Source organism: Camelina sativa, chromosome 11 (assembly GCF_000633955.1).
Source record: "Camelina sativa cultivar DH55 chromosome 11, Cs, whole genome shotgun sequence".
Lineage (NCBI taxonomy): Eukaryota > Viridiplantae > Streptophyta > Magnoliopsida > Brassicales > Brassicaceae > Camelina > Camelina sativa.
In genome coordinates, this window is record NC_025695.1 from 34,209,498 (window position 1) to 34,233,391 (window position 23,894).

General features: G+C 39.8%; 2 protein-coding genes across 4 annotated transcripts; both read right to left on the reverse strand.

Annotated features, from left to right (window-relative positions):
- Positions 543-1,457, reverse strand: LOC104728627. The gene has a single exon (XM_010447586.1). The coding sequence runs from the start codon at positions 1,455-1,457 to the stop codon at positions 543-545; it is 915 nt and encodes a 304-aa protein (XP_010445888.1).
- LOC104725109 (actin-related protein 9) lies at positions 6,181-9,902 on the reverse strand. Of its 3 annotated transcripts, none has more exons than XM_010443715.2 (18): positions 9,726-9,902; positions 9,573-9,645; positions 9,345-9,448; positions 9,189-9,248; positions 9,048-9,110; positions 8,790-8,895; positions 8,451-8,659; positions 8,246-8,366; positions 7,988-8,142; positions 7,854-7,904; positions 7,636-7,767; positions 7,470-7,559; positions 7,322-7,392; positions 7,068-7,237; positions 6,935-6,978; positions 6,766-6,815; positions 6,537-6,633; positions 6,181-6,460 (listed from the first exon to the last, which is right to left on the reverse strand). In XM_010443715.2, the coding sequence occupies exons 1-18, from the start codon at positions 9,726-9,728 to the stop codon at positions 6,317-6,319; spliced, it is 1,743 nt and encodes a 580-aa protein (XP_010442017.1). In that variant the 5' UTR covers positions 9,729-9,902; the 3' UTR covers positions 6,181-6,316. The 3 variants fall into 3 exon arrangements, with proteins under 3 accessions (XP_010442017.1, XP_010442016.1, XP_010442015.1); XM_010443714.2 differs by having other exon boundaries at positions 8,790-8,904; XM_010443713.2 differs by lacking the exon at positions 9,726-9,902 and having other exon boundaries at positions 9,573-9,714.

Here is a 23,894-nt window from a genome sequence, read left to right on the forward strand (position 1 = left end):
CGAATCGCGCTCAGGTGCAAACTTCCTTTATTTTTGTCTAACTAGTGGGTGATCTGGGTCTACCTCAAGTTGATGCATGATGACATCTGGGTCAATTCCAGGCATATCAGCGTGCGCCTAAGCAAAGCAGTCCGCGTTTGACTTGAGAAAGTCGATTAGCCTTTTCCGTATATCTGCTGGGAGTTTCAAACCCACGTTTACCCTCTTTTCAGGATTGTCTTCGAGTAATGGTATATCATTCAGTTGTTCCACCTCTGGTTCTTCCCCATGAGGTACCAGCGGTGGCTTCTGTAATTGCTATAACTGATGACCATTACCCTTTAAGGTAGTCTGATAACATGAGCATGAACTCTCTTGTTCCCCTGCTATCTCTTTCACTCCCCATGGGGTGGAAAATTTGATAACCTGGTGTAGAGTCGATGCAATAGCACCCATGTCGTGAATCCAAGGGCGCCCCATAATGGCATTGTAAGCTGAAGCACAGTCCACTACCAAAACTTTGTGTGTTTGTTAACTCCCTCATCATGCATTGGAAGTGTCACTTAACCAACACTCTGCTTGACCTCGCCGCTGAATCCCACTAATTGGATAGATTTTCGTCTCAATCCTTCTTCGTCGAGACCCAACTCTTTATATGCTTGCATATAAAGGATGTTGGTTGAGCTTCCATTGTTGATTAGTATCCTCTTCATCAGGAAATTAGTCACTGTCAATTGTATGACTAACGCATCGTGATGCGGGGTTGATACGCTACTCTCACTCATTGCAAAAGTTATTGTGCACGCTGGCATGTCGCCTTGCATAGCTTGCCCTTTGCTTTGTGTGTTTTTGACAGCTCTAGTGTTTCTCTTTGCAGCTGAATGAGTTATCCCGCTTATTTCTGATCCTCTAAAGATAACATTGATAACTCGATCATGTTTTGGAGGTGAAACCGGACCGTTGGTAATTGCGACTTGTTTGTTGCTTTCACTATCCAATCGATTTCGGGTTTTGTCAGAAAAATATTCTCTCAAGTATCCTTTTTTCAATAATTCATTCACTTCCATCCTCAATGTGATGCAATCTTCTGTCATGTGGTCGTGATCATTGTGGAATTCACACCACTTTGAGGTGCCAAGTTTGTTGTCAGGTGCTTTCATCTGTGGAGACCACCTCACGGTTCCACCCATTTCCTTCAATACACCGACCAAATGTGCATGCAAGATTGAAAGGTTATTGATATCTGGCCATGTTGATGATCTAGGTTTCATGTCGTCTGCTCCACTCAATGGTCGGTGTGTGTTCCTTCTTCCACCCTTAACATTCTCGTCCTTAGGTCTTTGGTAAGGCTTGTCATCCCTACTCGATGTTTCGTTTCTCACCACGCGGGAATCAAACTGTGGTGAACGCTGTTGGCGATAAGCCAAGTCTTCTTCCCATTTAATTTGAGCCCATGCACGTGAGAGTACATCCTCCATTGTTCTACATTGATATTTGGTTAGCTCTTTGTACAAGTCGCCATCTGGGAGTAAACCTCTCTTGAATGCTGATATGGCAGTAGACATGTCGCAACTTGGTATTGACACCTTCTTCTTGTTGAATCGTCCCACATAGGCACACGTAATGACTCATCTCTCTTCTGTCGCACCTCATATAGATCGTCTGCTGTCTTTTCGAGGTTCCTGCTGCTTGCGAATTGTTCAACAAAAACATCCGTCAATGATGCAAACGAATTTACTGAACCGTTTGGCAAGTTGATAAACCACTGAAGTGCAGCTCCCGTAAGGCTTGAGCCAAAACCCTTGCACATAGTCGCCTCCCTGCACTCTTTTTGGATAGCCGTCGTGAACATTCGTTGTTTCCGCTATGTAGTTATCCGGGTCGGATGTTCCATCATACATCTTCATTGTTGGTTGCACGAATTCTCTCGGCATCTCAGTGAGTGCGATATCATCAGAGAACGGTGTATCAGCATACTAGTGCAAGTTGCTTTTCCGGATCGGTGGAGCCACACCTGGCAGTCATTCAAGCATGGCTTCTACTGCACCCAAGTGTTTTGTAATCATAGCTTCCAAGTAAGCGGCTTCAGATGACTTTGTATATGGTTATGTTCGAATCCTGCCATGCGCGGCGTGTTGCCAACTCCTTGTTGATCCAAATTTTCTTCTCGAATAAGGTTTTCACGTGCCTGCCTTGTTTCAGGGTTTCCTCCGCCGTTCTCTTCCTGACGAGGAGTTTCCAGTCGTCTGTCTTCCGTTGTGGGTGTTTGATTATTGGTTCTAGGCGTTGAGTTAAGGTCTTGCATCCGATTTACTTGTACGCCGTGAAATCTAGAGCTTGCTTCAGTAAAAACTCTCCCTGTTGTCACCAGCGAAGCGTTCTCCTCCCGTAGCCTAGCATTATAGACCTCGATCTGCGTCAGCTTCTGCACTGTCTCGTTCATCCTGGCAGTCAAGGCTTCTAGCTGAGCGGCGATAGTCGCGTCAGCATTAGTCGTGTCACTTCCGTTTCATGTCATCTCACGTAGCTTACTCTCCCTTCTCTCTAGCGCCAACTGTTTGGGTAAAAGTAATCGATTCATTTAGAGTCTACGGATCTCTCTTCTGACGCACCTCATATAGATCGTCTGCTATCTTTTCGAGGTTCCTGCTGCTTGCGAATTGTTCAACAAAAACATCCGTCAATGATGCAAACGAATTTACTGAACCGTTTGGCAAGTTGATAAACCACTGAAGTGCAGCTCCCGTAAGGCTTGAGCCAAAACTCTTGCACATAGTCGCCTCCCTGCACTCTTTTTTGATAGTCGTCGTGAACATTCGTTGTTTGTATTGCGCTCTGTGGTCATCCGGGTCGGATGTTCCATCATACATCTTCATTATTGGTAGCACGAATTTTCTCGGCATCTCAGTGAGTGCGATTTCATCAGAGAACGGTGTATCAAGATACGAGTGCAAGTTCTTTTCCGGATCGGTGGAGCCACTCCTGGCAGTCGTTCAATCATGGCTTCTACTACACCCAAGCGTTTTGTAATCATAGCTTCCAAGTAAGCGGTTTCAGATGACTTGGTATATGGCTCATGTTCGATTCCTGCCATGCGCGGCGTGTTGCCAACTCCTTGGTGATTCAAATTTTCTTCTCGAATAAGGTTTTCACGTGCCTGCAGTAGCATATATGAAACACAAAAGAGTCCTATCGATCTAAGCAACCAGATTTAGTTTAAATACTTTAAAATTAATTATTATTTAAATTCTTTTATTAAACATAAATATAACAATTTCAAAGAGAATATAATTTTCTTATATATCATTATCTTATAAATATTCTAATTTTAATTTATTAACAATCTTGAAATTACCACATGTTTAATAATTTAACCCGCTCCATTATAACCCTTAATTTTTTACATCTTTTCTCTTTTGAATTGATTTAATGTATTAATGTAGTCTTTAGTTAAAGTTTTTCAAATAGTAAAAAATGGATATACTGTAAAATACACGTTTTATTTATTTTTATAACGCAATTGCATGATTCATGAACACGTTTTTTGTTTGCAATGAATATTTTATCAAATGTATACGAAATACCGTATGGAAATACTGTATTAGTAGTACTACAGCAAATAAAGTAAACTTATTTATTAAAACCGGTATACGAAACCAAACTTAATTACTCAAAAAATAGAAATAAGAAAATTGCATGTGTGTGTTAGTAGGACCGAAGGCCCAATATGAAGTCTCAGATACTTTTCCTCATGGGTCGGATTCTTTGAAAACACGCGGATCCTCTTCTAATCGCATGTTAAGTTTTTAATTAAGTTTTTTAATTTCAATTTTATCCTTTTCAATTTCAATTAAACATCTCTTTTGTGAATAATTCAGTGGCAATTACTATAAATAAAACCATAATTTTGGATATTTTTAATTTTGTACTCCTCTTTTTTCTTGTGTATCAGTATACGAGTGCAAGTTTTTTTCCGGATCGGTGGAGCTACAGTCGTTCAATCATGACTTCTACTACACCCAAGCGTTTTGTAATCATAGCTTCCAAGTAAGCAGCTTCATATGACTTGGTATATGGCTCATGTTCGATTCCTGCCATTCGCGGCGTGTTGCCAACTCCTTGTTGATCCAAATTTTCTTCTCTAATAAGGTTTTCACGTGCCTACCTTGTTTCAGTATTTCCTGCGCCGTTCTCTTCCTGACGAGGAGTTTCAAGTCTTCTGTCTTCCGTTGTGGGTGTTTGATTATTGGTTCTAGGTGTTGAGTTAAGGTCTTGCATCTGATTTACTTGTACGCCGTGAAACCTAGAGCTTGCTTCGGTAAAAACTCTCCCTGCTGTCACCAGTCGTGTGGCTGTGTTTTTGGTCTCTTGTCTCGCTCTTGATTTGTATTGTGTTCATATCGCTTTCTTTTTATAGAGAAATCTCTTTACTCTAATCCTCATGGGATTTTGGCTTGAGTCACCGCCTCTACATGAGATAAGGTCGTTTTGAATATTCTCCTCAAGAGATAGACTCAAATATTTTCTCAACGATATTGGCAACCATATCTCGTTGCAGCCCGCATTGACTCATTGCTCACCGTTACGGTCCATATTGACCCAATGTTCCCCGTTTTAGCCGGTATTGACTCAATGTTTACCGTTACAGCCGATATTGACTGAATATTCTAGATAATGCATAATTCTCTATTATTTATAGAATATATCATAATTATAATAGAATTTATCTATTATAATTTACATGATTAAAATTATGCCCAACAACGTTAATCTTACATACTCATATCTTATATATTACAATAGCAGTTTTTTTTGAATAAATTATTTGATTGGTGAAAATTATATGAGACGATCTATTTTTCTTTTATTTATTTTTACTTCAACAATCTTTTTCTTTATGTAAAGGTGAGTATTTTCCGGTTTTTTAGAAACAGTAATAATTGTATAATTTTCACAATCATTTTTTTTTGTCATCATTGAATCATTTTTTCATCTTATATAAATAGTTATTATTTTTCTTGTAAAATTAGCAACTTAAAATTAAAATAAGTAAACAATATTATAATTTCGAATTTTATGATATATATATATATATACATAATTTCATTATAATGATCTTTTCTAAATTTTAAAGCTGTTTAATTTTATAATTTTCTTATAATTACCTTTTAATATTTTTAAAATTGTTAAAAACAAAACTTTTTTTTTACATTTGGAAGTTTACAAAAGTTTTTCTGTATAGATTTTAAATAAAATTAGATTTTTTTTTTCTCTATTTTACTTTTATATAAAAAAAATTATGGTAGATTTTAAATTTTTATTTTAAAATTTTTTAATAAATTTAGAATTGACATGTGTCAACATCTGAATCTGAATGATATAATTGACATGTGTCACGATATTGTTAATAAGTAATATTAATATCAAACTTTATATATTAGGCTTTCTGATTGTTCCATTTTATAAGATTTTTTTAAGTTGTTGTGCACTATATTCTTAAAAATAGTTTATGACATGTTTTTTACAGTATTCCTTTTTATTGGTTAAATTTTCATATGTGATAAAATATGTTATTTATTAATTTTTCGTGTGTTTAATCCAAAAATCTTATAAAATCTGACAGATGGAATATTAAAATGGAAACACAAGCTTCCAAAATATAAGCTTGCAATAAATTTCTAAATCGAATATTTCAAAATTTTCTAAGAATTTACGATTTTCATTCTAGTTCTGAAACGGACCTCGGATAAATTATACAAACTCTTAATTAATCTGTATCAAAGAATAATAATGTTTTATAAATTGAGAATTGGAGGGTCGGCCGAGCGAGCCAACCCTATGGGTTGTTCCAGAAATAATGTCGGCCATATGTCTTGATTTTGCCATACAGCACTCGCCCTTTTAACTCAGGCTGAGCGTGGCATAAATAGCCATCCGACCCTTTTTAATTTTTAAAGACAAGGCCCATCTTCATTATATAACCCCTTCTCTTCCCTCCCTCTCTCTCGTGTTCCCGATGTGGGACAAAAAACTACAAAGTTTTGTATTCAATTTTTGTACACTTTTTTTTTGATCAATTTAAATATATTAATTTACTGACAATTTTATGTGATATATATTAATCATAGAAACATGTGACAGAATGTGAGAAAAAGTTGATTCATAAATAACTTGTAATTTTAATACATCATAAACAAAATATTGTAGCAAATTAATTTTGACTATGATATCAAATTTTCTGGTCTGAATTAGGACAATTAAAAACTGAACAATATCAAATAACAAGATTAATTCTGAGCTAAGAAAACAGAGAAAGCTTTAAGCGCATATACACACTCTAGGGGTTGATGAAGTACATTGCTTGACCTTCAATGTAAAAAGAGTCTTTGTACTTCTTTGTACTGCCTTTATGAATCCCATTTTCCATCCATTCCTGTCGCTCAATCCAAGCTTCTCTTCCAAAGTCCAGAATTCCCAATATCTGTTATCCAAAATTCATTTCAGTGCCATGCCCAAAGTCAATAATAGTTAAAGTTGGAAAGAAAAGCACTACGTACCGCTCCGCCTTTCCAAGTTACGAAAGCTGGGTCCGTTCTTGACGGCAGAACCTCCACAGTCTTGATAGCTTCAGTTGGAGGTATTGCGCGAAGAACTCTGCAGTGTATAAATGGAGAGAAGGACACAAACATTACTTCAAAAGGTACGGTTCGGTGTGTGCATAGAAGAACGTGGTGCCTTCTTCTGGATGTTTAGAAAACAGAATTTTTGGTTAAGAAACGAACAAACCTTTCTTCCACAGCTGGTACAAGACCTTTAGTCGAACCAACACCACCAATCTGAGAAGCCAAAGGAGAAAGGTAACCAAGAAACACATTCAGGTATGAACAGTTACAGGTAGCACAAGGTTACATGGCTAAAACTTGAGTGTGTAAAGAAAAAGGTTTTCAGGATCTACCAATTGAATGCTGGAGAAAAGCTTTCGCCTAAGGTCTATGCGTCCTACAAGCCAGCAAAAAAAAAGAGGAAAAGGTTTCTGTTAGGTGTTGATTTATTATGTAAAGCAGGAGAGTGCATCACACAACATATACCAGCAGAGAGGATGCTGCTTGTAATGGCTTCAGCGAGACCAATCTTCTCTTCTTTCTTTGGTTTCGAAGGGGAAACTGCAAAACTATCCCACATTGGTAATCCCATATTACCACCACCTCCAAAGTCCATGTTCCACGTGTCCTCCAACATATTCTCGTAGTCTTGGAACCTAAACAATAAGCAAATGTTTAACATGAGTTCTCTTGCTCCCAAACTAAATCGAAGTAAAGGACACTAGAAGATTAGCTCTGACCATTCACGTGGAGGCTGAGGAAACACTTCAGGGACCAAAAGGTTAGGATAAAACAGACCCATTGGCGGAACCTGAAAGGAACAAAGGAAAGCTTTTCAAGACTAAGAAGCATTAACAAAATAGTGACTTGATCTTGTTTTTTGTTTACATTAAGTGAGGTGAGAGTTGTTTTGTGAGGCATAGCTGGCATGCCGTCCTCATAAGAATGAACTGTTGCACCAGCTTCCACTTCTCCTTCCTGTGAATGGAAAAAGTATCTTAGTTTCAATATTCCTTATCAAAAGAATAAAACCACGAAGATAAATCCAACTAACTCTAATATCACAATATGACTCCTTAAGTTGATTAAGCATCAGCAAATCGATTGGCTTTGCCAAAACATCTGTTCGGATTTGTGGCCACTTTTGGTAATGCCGCTGAATCCATAGAAGGCATCTACATATATCCTGAAAATTTATATGTAGATGAAGAACTTTTAGTATCAATGTAGTTCAAGAGAAAATAAAAAGAGAAATGATCCATATTTTCTTACCTCTCCTCCAAAAGGTAAAATCTTTTCAGTATTTGGCAATGAGACTCCATCCTACAAACCAAATAACATGAACATACAGAGAATATCAAACAGTTATAACAGCAGAAAGATGTTTTCTCGTATTCTTATAATACCTCGATACAAACAACTGTACTAGTCTGGGCTCCAATATTCACAATACAAGCTGTTGACAAACCATTCCCAAAAACAGCGGATAGACCTTCTTGGTGGACAACTGCTGAGTTAAAGCGTAGCCCTCCCAACACAACAGTTAACATTTCCTTAATTTCTGATAATACCATGAAGCCAAGTCAGAATACTAGTTCACACCGATCAAATCATATTTAGATGGAACTGAGAAAATAAGACTGCAGTAGGCATAACAAGTTTACCGCGGCTGTCAAATGTTTCCGGGACAACAAGAACAGCATGAAAAGAGAATCTTTCACTGTGAGAAATATGTAGTTTTTCTAATAGAACCCAGTCCAAGATAGCGGTTAAGTCCTCGCAAACCTGAAAAAAAAATAGAAGTACCAATAAGAAGCCAACAAATCCCTTCTACAAAGACAGATGGAAGATATATTGGAACTAACGCACCTGCTGTGCTGAATAATGTGGCGAAACATTGAAGTGACCTCTCCGAATAGGATGGCGTATGCAATATGGCTCTTTTGGCGATATTTTCATAGCTTCTTCACCAAAAATCGTCTTCTTGTACTTACGCTTACTCTCACTAGCATCTTTAGAATCGATAACATCAGGAGCAGCTTTAGTTGCGCTGGCCTCACCTTTATCAGCAGAAGTTTCTGCAAAATTGTCACCCAGCTTATGTGTATTCAGAGAAATACCATTACGATACAAATCCTAATAAAGTCTACCAAAAGAGTAAGGCAGGGAAGAAAACTGAAGCACAAGAATAATAAATTAGAATGACACCTGACGCGACAGGAGAAATCTGCACGTCCTCATACACATCAGTCCAAGTAAAGACTGTATCTTTCTTTGTAGTGCTCGGTTTATTGTACCCATCGATCCTTCCCATCTGCATAAACTTTCAAATGGTTAAAAGCAAGAACAATCAGTTTTTTCACACATTACTCAAAATTCCAAAAATCTAAACCTCCCTCAAGTGAACAATTTTTGTAACAAACATTCAAGCAAAAACACTTACAATCACCACACTATTCTACTTACCTTGCGTGATGCAGAGCCAGAAGAACTTTCATCCAGATACGGTATCTTCAACAGCGATGCCGCCTTTCAGTAAGAAACCAAAAGAAATCAATCAACAAAGTGACAGAAGCAGCAAAGATCAAAACCAAATAGTTTTCTTACTGTATTGTAAGCTCTCTCACGGTCAACATGTTGATTCGTCGTGACCTGAGTGTTAAGCATCTGGGGTTTTACAAAGAAGACACCATTCAACATTAATCGACAGAGAAAACAAAAGGAACACAAAACGTAAAGTGAAAACCAAAAATTCACAAAAACCTGATCAACAACATTTGGTTTCCCTGTGTGGTATCTAGCAATACAATTAGGGACATTGAAAGGCTTCTCATCCATAGCCAACCCAATTCTTACATTCGCAGAGCCTAATCAAAACCAGCACCAATCAGAATTTGGGCTACCATAACACAAGTTCAATAAACCCTAGATAGAGCTCAAGAACCCTAAATTCGAAGAGAAGAAGAAGAAGAAGAAGAAGGAAGCAAGAACCTGGGTTGATGACAACGAGATTTGATCCTCGTTCGGATAAAATCTGAGTCGGGGCAACAGATTTCAAGTAATCCTGCAACGAGATGTGAGATTTTGATTTTCGGGTTGCCATGAGAAATGGTGTACCTGGAAAAGGGGAAAAAAAGATAATACCATTGGAAGCGCAGTTTCGTTTGCTAAGGTTCTTCGCTACAGCAACTGTAGAATTAGGGTTTTGTGATACAGATGACAAGAGCTTCAATCAGATTCAGAGAATAGCAAACCTTAAATAGTTTAAGAAGTTGATTTGGGATTGTGTGGTCTAGAAAGATGAAGCAAAGAAGTGAGCGGGTAACACTAGTTCCTTTTTAAAATTGAGAAAACCCGTAATCCGTGGGCCCGCTTCGCTGTAGCTTTGGAAATTTTGTCGGAGATCTGCTTTCCGCTTATTTAAATAAGATTGGAAATTCTTGAAATTTTGTCGGTGTAGTGTTTCCGGAAATTTTAATTTCAAAATTTGTTGAAAAATCATTTGTTTATGTTCCGGAGCTATTTACGCTTTTATAAAGTAAAAGTGTGCGATGGAAAATATGAATAAATAAGATAAAGAGTTATTTGTAAAGATTTTTTTCCATAAGAAATTTAAAGCTAATATAGTGATTTTATCTTCGTATTCGTGTGGCTAAGATAATGTTTATGTGGATACTAGTCTTCGTATTTTATCTTTACTGATTCTTGAATTAAAAGGTACGGTGAGAAAATAAATTGGTAACGATAAGATAGAGTTATACTTTACTTCATAATAAAATAACGAAATTAGGTTTCAGCATGAATTGATGAATTTTGGTTTCATAATCTTTTAGTCCTATTGGAAGTTATAAGTCTAGAAAGCCCACAATTTGTGGGCCGTTTCGTCAACAATTTGTGGGTCACTTCATCGTAGTCCTGGAAATTTTGTCAAAGGTCTGCTTTCCGCTTCTTAAATGAAGTCGAAATCTTGTTGTTGTGAGACTTTTAGAAATTTGACTTTTAAAACTCGTTGGAATCTTATATTTCTGGTTGGGAATTTGCTTTTTTACAAAGTGCGGTGGAAACTATTAAGGTAAGAGTTAGATTCAAGATTTTTTTCTATAACGACTTTAACTAAAATCTCAAAACTATTTTGTTTTATAGTTAGGTTTCAGTTTGGACTAATGAATATTAGTAACTGTTCATATAATTTGTTTCCTACTCTATAAAGTAGGGATGTTTACTGGAATGAGCCTTTGTTGGGCCAAAAATTTGAGATTGAGTTTTATAGTCCAAACTCTTGGTTTTAGGCATTTTAGGGGCAGAGGAAATGATGCTTTTAGCCCTATCTCTATCTATGTATCATCTTCTTCCTTCTCCTCAATCTCTTTTCTTCGGCCGATCTTAAAAATTCATGGATTTGTCTAATTTGTTTTAGATGAAAAAAAACTAAACCCTAAAGGATACTATCTAGAGAACCCAAGGGCTTCAATCAGAAACATTTATGGATTGTCTATTTCTCCACCATCGTTGGTTTGTATTTCACTATTTCTCCAAACCAGGAACTCCACCTCCAAGATCCGCCGACCATCTTGTTTAGTGAACCGAAAAGCTTCCAATTCATCTTTTTTCGGCAACTCTTCTGATTCATCTTAAAATCTAATCCAAATTAAGAATATTTTACATGTTCTGTGATTCATAAATCCAAAAAAAATTAGTTGGTAATTGGTTCAATCGCTTAACAACGATTAGCTGACCATCATCAAGGTGGAACTCACCATCGATAGCTGCAACTCCTTTAATCAGAGATTTGAAAATCTGAAAAAAAAAAAAAACAATTGTTCACGGCGCAGGTCGCAGAGAAAGAGAGAGTTAAGGATTAATGTAAGAAGGATAATTTAGTCTTTTTGGTTGATTAAAAAGGCCTAAATCTGTAAGTCTGGACTACAAGTCCTAAATCTATAAGTCTGGACTATAAGTCCTAAATCTATAAGAAACTGAGAAAAAGGCCTAATTCTGTAATTAATTCCTATGAAGTAACTCAAGAAACTTGAAACAACCCTTCCCATTTTTTTTTTAATAATGTTAATTCACTAGGGGTCCCATAAAACCTAGCAACAATCAACAACAGCGGATAACAAAAACAATTCCACTAAACCAATAAGAATTCTAACAATAACAATCCAATAACCAACAATGCAATAACCAAGTTCCAACATCCTACAATGTTCTATCAACTCAACATTAGCAACATAACAATAGCTAGACCACAATCAATCAAGTCTCTAGAACATCCTCCTCCCCATCGCCCTGATTCCACGATCACACTTTGCCTTTACCTGCACCACAAACACAAATTGCAATGCATGAGTATTTTATAAACACTCAGTAAGGCAATCCTCCCATCTACTGGGCTATACACACAAGCAATAAAGACATCTCTAACCATCAATAAACAATCAACAATCAACAATAACAAACCATGACTCAGCATCGACCGACACCAACATNAAAAAAAAAAACAATTGTTCACGGCGCAGGTCGCAGAGAAAGAGAGAGTTAAGGATTAATGTAAGAAGGATAATTTAGTCTTTTTGGTTGATTAAAAAGGCCTAAATCTGTAAGTCTGGACTACAAGTCCTAAATCTATAAGTCTGGACTATAAGTCCTAAATCTATAAGAAACTGAGAAAAAGGCCTAATTCTGTAATTAATTCCTATGAAGTAACTCAAGAAACTTGAAACAACCCTTCCCATTTTTTTTTTAATAATGTTAATTCACTAGGGGTCCCATAAAACCTAGCAACAATCAACAACAGCGGATAACAAAAACAATTCCACTAAACCAATAAGAATTCTAACAATAACAATCCAATAACCAACAATGCAATAACCAAGTTCCAACATCCTACAATGTTCTATCAACTCAACATTAGCAACATAACAATAGCTAGACCACAATCAATCAAGTCTCTAGAACATCCTCCTCCCCATCGCCCTGATTCCACGATCACACTTTGCCTTTACCTGCACCACAAACACAAATTGCAATGCATGAGTATTTTATAAACACTCAGTAAGGCAATCCTCCCATCTACTGGGCTATACACACAAGCAATAAAGACATCTCTAACCATCAATAAACAATCAACAATCAACAATAACAAACCATGACTCAGCATCGACCGACACCAACATGCATCGACCGACACCAGTTGGAGGTTGCGTCGACCGATACGAGATCTGCATCGACCGATGTAAGGCTAACTTGCATCGACCGATGCTCCCATTGCATCGACCGATGCATGCTCGCCATAACATGAAAACCCTAGATTTTACGCGCCGTCCTCGCATTTGCATCGACCGACGCACAAAATGCATTGACCGATGCTCCCATTGCATCGACCGATGCATGCTCGACATAGCACGAAAACCCTAGATTTTACGCGCCGTCCTCGCATTTGCATCGACCGACGCACAAAATGCATCGACCGATGCAATGCCGAGCATCGTTTTCCTCCGAAACTTCACACCGGATCTTCGTTCCTACAACCACAAAACCCGATCCCCAGCCACAAGAAAACTTCCCAATGTCCCAAATAACAAACTAACAAGCCTAACCACACATAACAAGCAAATCAAAGATATCTCCAGCTTAGATAAGCTATGGTCATGCACTTACCTTTGCCAGAGAAGAAATCCGACCCAATTACAGGAAGAAAATGCTCCTAGAAAGTTCCTACCACGATCTAAGCCTCAGATCTCACAGGAAAACGTCACAAACTTCCAAGTATCTCCCAAAAACGCTTAAGAACGGATAAGACCTCTTTTCTCTCTGTTTTTTCTCCCAAAACGGTTGAACTTGTCGAATGAGACAAAAACACGACTTAAGGGTTTTTNAATGCAATAACCAAGTTCCAACATCCTACAATGTTCTATCAACTCAACATTAGCAACANCCTAACCTAAAACGCAGCGTTTAACTTAACTCGTCCGCAGAAAACTGAACCTGCATCGACCGATGCACTATATGAATCGACGGATGCAATCCCCTAAACTGGGATTTTGGTTCGCGGATGTTACAATTCTCCCCCACCAACAAGGATTCGTCCTCGAATCCCGCAGCACCGTCCATCCGTCAAGGACCTCTGTGCCACCGTCAACACGGCCCGCACGTCCTCCGATCGGACTGTACACCGTCAGCCAAGGTTTCCCGTGCAACTGTCACAACAGCCCGCACACCTCCGACTGAACCCCGAGGTCTCCCTCTAGCCAATATACTCACATCAAAGACACTATTTGCTCACAACTCAGTGCTTTTCCCGTCCGTGGTCGCAACCAACGAATCATGCAGACTCGCTATCAGGCCAACCGCCTTAAGCTACGACATCCAGAAAGTCACTCACACACACTCCCCCCGCTCTCGGGTCGAAACCCTTGAGACATACCGGCTCATGGCTACGGTATCCAGGGAGTCTCAAATATCCCGCTCTTGGGTCGTCACCCTAAAGCGCTCTCGGATCGTCATCTGAAGCAACATACCACTACCACTCTCTAGCCACAAAGTCCATCGAGCTATCGGTATCACACGAGTTGGGCCCTCACGGCCTTAAGCGAACAAGTCTGATGCCATCGAGTATCTCCTGACTAGATCTACCTCAACATTTTCCACAAAAATTTCCCTTTTTAGAAAGTTTCTAACTCTAGAAACTGCTTTTTGTGGAAACTTTCTATTTATGGAAACTTCCCAAAATAGAAACCCGAGCTATTTCTCTTTTTTCCCATGACAACAATCAGTCAAACATAAAGAAAAATACTCATCTTATCAATCTCAAAAATTGTCATAATCGTTACAACCTCAACGAAAATACATAAGAAAAATAGGATACAACAATCCAAGCCATCAACCCGCATCTCGAGCACCATCTCATCTTGGTACTTAGTCGCACAACCAACCACCCCTAAGCGACCAACTATCAAGAGAGATGGGCTAGAATACTCCGTACCCGCTCCAGCCACGGACTACAACTTGGACCCGACTAGAAAAGCTCAAGTCGCGGCCTACTTTTCAAACCACTTCTTAAACCTTGCCTTCAGCCTCGCCTCGGGCTCCCAAGTCTGCTCCTCTACTCCATCACAGTCCCACAAGACTCTCATCAAAGGAATCTTCTTCTTTCGAAGTTCCTTGACTCTCCTCTCGAGCACCCTCAACGGCCTCGCCTCCAAGGTCATGTTGGGCTGAAGATCCTCAGGAATCTTAGCTAACAACCGATCACCCTCGTGAAGACACTTCCTCAACATCGACACATGAAATACCTTGTGGAACGCACGCATCACCTCAGGCAACTCCAGCCGGTATGCCACTAGTCCCACCCGCTCAACCACTCTGAACGGGCCCATGTACCTTGGACTCAACTTAGTCTCTGTCAATGACCTGTTTGGACCCCGTAACATGGCCATCTTGAGGTACACTCTATCACCAACCTGAAACTCAAGATCTTTCCTTATCTTATCAGCATAGCTCTTCTGCCGATCCTGAGCCTCCTTCATGTTCAGCCTCAGAACCCGAATCTTCTCCGAGGTCTCCTGAACAAAATCTTCACCATAAATGCTCCTCTCCCCCACCTGAGTCCAACGTAACGGTGTACGACACGGCCTCCCATACAATGCCTCATAAGGGGCCATACCAATACTCGCCTAGTAGCAGTTGTTGTAAGAAAACTCCACCAAGCTCAAATGATCTGCCCAATGACCACCCTAATCCAACACGCACATCCTCAGTAAATCCTCCAAAATCTGGATCGTCCTCTCCGACTGACCGTCCGTCTAAGGATGATAGGCTGTACTCATATGCACCTTCGTGCCCATCTCTGCCTGAAACGCCTTCCAGAACATCGAGGTGAAATTGGAATCTCTCTCAGACACAATACTAGCAGGCACACCATGCAATCTGACTATCTTCCTCACGTACTTCTTGGCCAAAACCGCTGTTCCATCAGTTTTCTTAATAGCCAGAAAGTGGGCAGACTTAGTCAAATGGTCCACAATGACCCAAATCGCATCAAACGTCCTCGACACAGGCAAACCCACCACGAAGTCCATCGTGATCATATCCCACTTCCACTCTGGAATGGGTAAACTCTGTAATAATCCACCAGGAACCTGATGCTCTGCATTCACTAGCTGGCAAGTGTCACACTTCGCCACCCAATCGGCTACGTCCTTGTTCATCCCGACCCAGTGATAATACCGCTTGAGGTCACGGTACATTTTGGTTGCTCCTGGATGAATAGAGAACTTGTTCGAAAGAGCCTCTCTCAGTATCTCCTGCCTCAAATCCTCACCCTTGGGCACACAGACCCGACCATGCACAAGAATAGTACCATTAGCAGAGACCTGATACTCCGAACCCGCAGCCTTAGAGGCATTCACCAGCCCCTCATCACTCTCCTGAGCTAACCGCACTCTGCTCAACAAGTCCGCTTGATCAGCTGCCGCCAAACCCAAAGGTTCCTCTGAGATAGCACACAACCTCAATGCACTAATCTCACCCACCAACGCCTCCATATCCTGCTCCTGAGCCGAAGCCACCCGCTTCCGACTCAGAACATCTGCAATCAGGTTAGCCTTACCAGGATGGTAAGCTATGTCTAGATCATAATCCGCTACTAACTCCATCCAACGCCTCTGCCTCAAATTCAGCTCTGGCTGAGTAAAAATGTACTTCAAACTCCTGTGATCTGTAAATACCTGTACCTTCCCGCCATACAGATAAGACCTCCAAATCTTCAGAGCAAAAATCAATGCTGCCATCTCCAAATCATGATTAGCCTCGTGTTTCCGCAACTGTCGCGAAGCGTAGGCTATAAACTTCCCCTTATGCATAAGCACACAACCCAACCCCAGTCCAGAAGCATATGTATACACAATGTAGGGCTCATTCTGCTCAGGCAGTGCTAACACCGGCGTGGTAGTCAACATCTGCTTGAGGCTTACAAAACTCGCCTCACATTCCGGTGACCCCACAAATGGGACCTCCTTTCCTGTAAGCTTAGTCATCAGCTGAGCCATACTCGCAACACCCCGAACAAACCTCCTATAGTAACCCGCTAACCCCAGAAAACTCCGGATCTCAGTGGCACTTTGTGGCCTCGGCCACTCCCTGATGGCCTGAATCTTCTCGGGATCCACTGAAACTCCCTCTACAGAAACAATGTGGCCTAAGAATCCCATCTCATGCTGCCAGAAACTGAACTTACTCAGCTTAGCAAACAATTTCTGCCCCCGCAGCTTCTCTAGAACTGCCCTCAGATGTACTGCATGCTTCTCAGGACTCTTAGAATATACCAGGATGTCGTCGATGAAAATGATGACTGACACGTCCAGAAACTCCTGAAATACGCTATTCATCAATCTCATAAACGCAGCTGGCGCGTTTGTCAAACCGAACGGCACCACCACAAACTCATAATGCCTGTATCTCGTCCTGAAGGCAGTCTTCCTCACATCTGCCTCATGTATTGGAATATGATGATAACCCGATGCTAAGTCAATCTTGGAGAACCAAGTAGCACCCCTCAACTGATCCAACAACTAATCAATTCTCGGGAGAGGGTACTTGTTCTTCATAGTGACCCGGTTCAAACCCCGATAGTCGATAGACAACCGGAAACTCCCATCCTTCTTCTTAACAAACAGCACCGGTGCTTCCCACGGTGAACAACTAGGACAGATAAAACCCTTACTCAACAAATCCTCCAGCTGCTTCTTAAGCTCTGCCATCTCTGATGGAGCCATCCTGTAGGGCACCTTAGACAATGATGTTGTCCCTGGTTCCAACTCTATGGTGAAGGGATCAGACCGAGATGGTGGTAACCCTTGCAACGACTGGAACACATCCTCAAACTCCTCCACAACCCGAATACATCCAACAGAAGACTGCCCCACTGACTCCGGCATCGAAATTGTAACCAAATAATCCTCCCGCCCCTTCTCGATCATCTTCCTAGCCTACACAGCCGAGATCACGAGACTCCCCAAAGTCGGTCTCACTCCCTCGAAAACCAACTTCCCTTCTAGACGCTTAAAGACAACTCTGCCCCTGTAACAGTCCAAATGCACCCTATGATGATGCAACCAATCCATACCCAGAATCACATTATACAACTCCACTGGACTGATAATCAAATCTGCCGGCCTCGACTCCCCCGCAATCTGAATCTCCACATCCCTCACTCGACCGAAGACTCTCAGGAACTTCCCTCCTGCAACCCTGACAACACTCGTGCTCTCACTGGAATCTCCGATGATACTAGCACTCTCCGCGCACTTCGGAGTAATGAAGCAATGAGTTGCTCCAGATTCAAACAGAACGTGGGACATAAACCGCCCACCAACAAGGTCCCTACACAAACCTCATGTGTTGAGAACCTAACATTCAATCACAAGCAAAAACAAACATAATCTGAACTATTGAATTGACCAAGTTCGAATCTCAGAAGTTATACCTGTGATCGCTCCTTCACTTGTTCCACCGGTCTCCACAGTCGAGTACACCCGCGACGTCCGCTCGATCCAACCCACCGGCTGCACACCCTGCTGCACTCCTGGCTGACCTCCAACCTGCACCGCTGCTACTACCATCTGCTACAACTTGGGACAACGAGGCTTGATATGCCCCGTCTCCCTGCAGTAGTAACACACTCGGGTATCTGTCCGCGGCTCCGTCACTGCCCGCTGCTCACCTCTTTGCGGACAGTTGGTCACCTTGTGGTCCCTGCTACCACACCCAAAGCATCTCGCACCCCCGTACCTCTATCTCTGCATATCATCAAGCTTCCGCTTCTGCCCCTGCGCAGGCTTGCCGCCCTTGCTAGGAACAGAATGCGGGTAGGACCGTTGTGGCTGCACCGAAGGACTGACCACAACCACCTGTGATCTCAAGTCGTCCTCTATCCCATCTGCAACCTCAACCAGCTCCGCTCTCGTAGCATAGCTCCTCACTCTGCACCGAGTCCTCAGATGATCCCGTAGAGCAAACAAGAACCTCCGCACCTGAGCTGACTCTGGCTCCAAAGCCCGGCCTGCATACCCCACAAGCCGACTGAACTCTACATCCAGCTCCCGCACTGTACGGTCCCCCTGAGTCAAACCCAAGAATCGTGCCTCCATGCGATCAAGAGCCTCCTGTGGGAAATACTTGGAGTTAAACTCCCTCACAAAATCCACCCAAGTCATATCCCGCTGCACCCTCTGTGTTGTCACTGACCTCCACCACACACGTGCATCACCTGACCAGTAATGCGCTGCTAAATCCACCCTAAACTGGTCGGGACACCGAAGCGACCGGAAAAGATCCTCCATCTGCTCTCTCCACTCATCCGCTACACTCGGATCCGTACTTCCCGAGAAAGACCCCGCTCCCACTTGCTGCACCTGCACCATCATCTGCACATACTGAGCATCCACTACCTCGGCCCCCGGCTGCACACCTGCCTGCAAACCCGCCACAGGCTGCACCATTGGGACCTGCCCACCAACCACTGGCGGCACTACTGGAACCTGCCCACCAACCTCTGGCGGCACTGCTGCTGGAAGCCGCGCCAAAACCTGAGCTAGAAATCCCATAAAGACATCCTCCCTGCCTGGAGCACCCTCCGCTGCAACCCTCACACCTGGGGCAACACTGTGACCGACACCGGGCCCATCCGCCATGTCGTCGCCCAAACCAGCCTGGTCTCCAAACACACTAGGATGAACATGTGACTCCGCTACCTCCTCACTGGCCATGCTTTGGGTCACACTCTCACTGGCCTCGGGAACCTGACCCCGTCCCCGACCACGACCACGACCACGTCCACGACCACGACCACGACCATGCCCGCGACCAACAGCATCCCCACCTCTAACCATCTGTATCACCAAAAACAGAAGGCTAAGCAACAAATAATTCTAGTAGCACAAGAACACAACTCACCATGGAATCACAAAGCAAGCTCAAAGAGGATGTTCTAGGACCTCATGCCACACACAATTGACTAACTCACATAACAACTCTAGCATGAAATCCTAAACATCAACAGCAAAAATACAGTGAACCCTAGACCTAGAACCGTAAGAGCTCTGATACCAAAATGAAACAACCCTTCCCATTTTTTTTTTAATAATATTAATTCACTAGTGGTCCCATACCCACTAACAACCTAGCAACAATCAACAACAGCGGATAACAAAAACAATTCCATTAAACCAATAAGAATTCCAACAATAACAATCCAATAACCAACAATGCAGTAACCAAGTTCCAACATCCTACAATGTTCTATCAACTCAACACTATTAACCTAGCAATAGCTAGACCACAATCAATCAAGTCTCTAGAACATCCTCCTCCTCATCGCCCTGATTCCACGATCACACTTTGCCTTTACCTGCACCACAAACACAAATTGTAATGCATGAATATTTTATAAACACTCAGTAAGGCAATCCTCATATCTACTGGGCTATACACACAAGCAATAGAGACATCTCTAACCATCAATAAACAATCAACAATAACAAACCAGGACTCAGCATCGACCGCCACCAACATGCATCGACCGACACCAGTTGGAGGTTGCGTCGACCGACGCAAGATCTGCATCGACCGATGCTCCCATTGCATCGACCGACGCATGTTCGGCATAGCACGAAAACCCTAGATTTTAAGCGCCGTCCTCGCATTTGCATCGACCGACGCACAAAATGCATCGACCGATGAAATACCGAGCATCGTTTTCCCCCGAAGCTTCTCGCCGGATCTTCGTTCCTACAACCACAAAACTCGATCCCCAGCCATAAGAAAGCTTCCCAACGTCCCAAATAACAAACTAACAAGCCTAACCACACATAACAAGCAAATCAGAGATATCTCTAGCTTAGATAAGCCATGGTCATGCACTTACCTTTGCCACAGAAGAAATCTGACCCAAACACAGGAAGAAAACGCTCCTAGGAAGTTCCTACGACAATCTAAGCCTCAGATCTCACAGGAAAACACCACAAACTTCCTAGAATCTCCCAAAAACGCTTAAGAACTGATAAGACCTCTTTTCTCTCTGGTTTTTCTTCCAAAACGGCTGAACTTGTCGAATGGGACAAAAACACGACTTAAGGGTTTTCTCTAACCTACAACGCAGCGCTTAACTTAACTCGTCCGCAGAAAACTGAACCTGCATCGACCGATGCACTATATGCATCGACCGATGCAATCCCCTAAACCGGGATTTTGGTTCGCGGATGTTACAAAACCCAAAAAGAAACATAAGTCGCGAGTTAGCCTATTATATGTCCATTTCAAACAGGAAAGACACCATAAAAGTGATTTTTGAATTAGAAACAAACAACAATATTATAAAACTAAGTTTCTTGAATTTTGTTTAAAAATAACTATATTATTCACATATACATAATTTGTTGATGTATAAACTGAAATTTATAAATATGTCTTTAGTTTACATTTTAAAGGAGAGGTCTGCTTTTCGTTTCTTTAAATAAGATAAACAATTCGTACAAGCTCTTAAAAGTTTGACGGTGTGGCGCTTCCGATAATTTGACCTTTAAAGTTGTTGAATTCTTATGTTTATGTTTCAGAAATATTTATCTATATTATTATATATTATTATTTTTGAAATACATTTGGTGTTATTACCTTGAAATTTTGGTTATTTAATTTGTTTTATTTACAACATTAACCCCTAACTATTTTCTTAAAATAACAATTCCTAGAAACTCATTTAATGGAACTATTTAAATCGACCTAATTTGATATATTTATTGCCATAAATAGCTTGACAACATCTATACATTTCGATTTTTCCAAAAACAACTCTACGCATTAAATTTTTAATCCCATAAAATCTCCAAACCTATTTTAATAGATCTTTAGAGACTGTATGATCTCTTAAATTTAAATGACACAGCCGAGTTTGAGTAACAAATGATTACAATCGCAATAATTATTATAACGTTAATAAAGTTCATAAAAACGAGAACCCTACTTTAGAAACTCAATAATCGGGTATATTTAACTTTAGCATGAAGAAAAATATTTAATATAATATATACCGTGTTAAGAAACTGAATATTATTATGCGATAAATACCATCAAGCATTTTCCATGTATAAATATCAACTTCACAAACAAAACACAACACACAACCAAAACCACTAATATGACGGTTTTAAAACACAGGTTAAACCACTAATATGACGGTTTGCTGTTATATAGCGGGACATGTTATTAACATGACGGTTTGAATTAACATTAGTATAAATATAAAATATTATTAATTCGGTTTTGAAACACGGATTAAATCTTCCTTTAATTATTTGGTCAATACCACTAATATAAGAATATTAGACATATTAAATCAAGGTAACTTAACTAAAATTTTGTAAAATAATTAAATCAATAGTAAAATTGTGATTTAATCCGACAATAGCTTATAAATTACATATTTATGTATTTATTTCCCCTATTATTGTTCTAATTATTGACAATCTAAACAAAATTATTATTTAATTAAACAAAACAAACTAAATATAAAAAACAAAAACAAATAAAATGTTATTATTTTTTAAAAAATTGTCCCGTGGTGTACCGCGGGTTAAAATCCAGTGTTTTTATAATATAAAAGTATGCGGTGAAAAAATGAACAGATAAGATAAGAGTTAGATTCAAAAAAAATTCATAAGAACCTTAAAGCTAACATAGTAATTTAGTATTTGTGTGGAGAATAATCTTTGGATTTTATCTTTACTAATTCTTGAATAAAAGTGTGCAATGAGAAAATAAACTAAGAAAGATAAGATAAAGTTATACTTTCTTTCATTTATTAAATTAGGTTTCAGTTTGAATTGATGAATTTTGGTTTCATAATTTTTTAGTCTTATTTGAAGTAATAATTCTAGAAAGCCCGCAATTTGTGGGCCGTTTCATCGTAGTTTTGGAAATTTTGTCATAGGTCTGTTTTCCGCTTCTTAAATGATGTCAAAATCTCGTTATTCTAACGCTTGCAGATATTTTACTTTTAAGAAGTTGAATTGAGATTGTGTGGTTAAAGAAGATGAAACAAAAAGTGAGCGGGTAACACTAGTTCCTTATTAAAACTGAGAAAATGCGCAATCCGCGGGCCGCTTTGCTGTAACTTTGGAAATTTCGTCGGAGGTTTGCCTTCTACTTCTTTAAATAAGATCGAAAATTCTTAAAAGCTTTTAAAATTTCGTCGGTGTGGCGCTTCCGGAAATTTTACTTTTATAATTTGTTGAAATTTTATGTTTATGTTTCGGAAATGTTTACGCTTTCATAAAGTAAAAGTGTGCAGTGAAAAAAAATGAAAAAAATAAGAGAAGAGTTATATTCGAAATTTTTTCCATATGAACCTTAAAGCTAACATAGTGATTTAGTGTTTGTGTGGATACTAATCTTCATATTTTTTCTTTACTAATTCTTGAATTAAAAGGTGTGGGGAGAAAATAAACTCGTAAAGATAAGATAGAGTTATACTTTGTTGTATAGTAAAAAATTACTAAATTATGTTTCAGTTTGAACTGATGAATTTTGGTTTCATAATCTTTTAGTCCTATTCGAAGTTATAATTCTAGCAAAATTTGTGGGCTGCTTTGTCGTAGTCTTGGAAATTTTGTCAGAAGTTTGCTTTCCGCTTCTTATATGAGGTCAAAATCTCGTTGTTGTGAAGCTTCCAAAACTTTTACTTTATTTGTTAGAATCTTATATTTGTGGTTGGGAATTTGCGCTTTTACAAAGTGCGGTGGAAATTATTAAGATAAGAGTTAGATTCAATTTTTTTTTCTAAAAAGATCTCAAAACTACAATAGTGATTTAGTGTTTGTGTGGATATCAATATTTGTACATTATCTTTAATTATTCATGATTTTAAAAGTGCGGTCAAGAAATTGAACAATTAAAATAGAGTCATTTTAGGTATTTTTTCTTAACTTAAATCTCAAAACTATTTTATTTTATAATAATATTAGGTTACATTTCGGAATGAATTTTAGTTATCATTTTAATATAATTTTTGTCCCACTCTATGAAGTAGCTCAAGAAGTCCAAAAAAAAACATAAGTCGCAAGTTAGCCTATTATATGTCCATTTCAAATGGGCAAAACACCATTATAATGATTTTGAATTAATAACAAACATCAATGCTATATAACTAAGTTTATTGAATTTTCTTTAAAAGTAACTATATTATTCACACATACATAATTTTATGTATAAACTGAAATTTATAAATGTCTTTAGTTTACGTTTTAAGAAGATTGGATG

Bases quoted from the DNA above. Each gene is read 5' to 3' on its own strand.
- LOC104725109 (XM_010443713.2), bottom strand. From the start codon at position 9,684: ATGGCAACCCGAAAATCAAAATCTCACATCTCGTTGCAGGATTACTTG. The intron at 8,660-8,789 runs GTGTCATTCTAA...ACAATTTTGCAG, and splicing joins GATTTCTCCTGTCGCGTCAG to AAACTTCTGCTGATAAAGGT. The intron at 6,816-6,934 runs GTAGATCCTGAA...TTGGCTTCTCAG, and splicing joins TTTTCTCCAGCATTCAATTG to ATTGGTGGTGTTGGTTCGAC.
- LOC104728627 (XM_010447586.1), bottom strand. From the start codon at position 1,457: ATGGAGGATGTACTCTCACGTGCATGGGCTCAAATTAAATGGGAAGAA.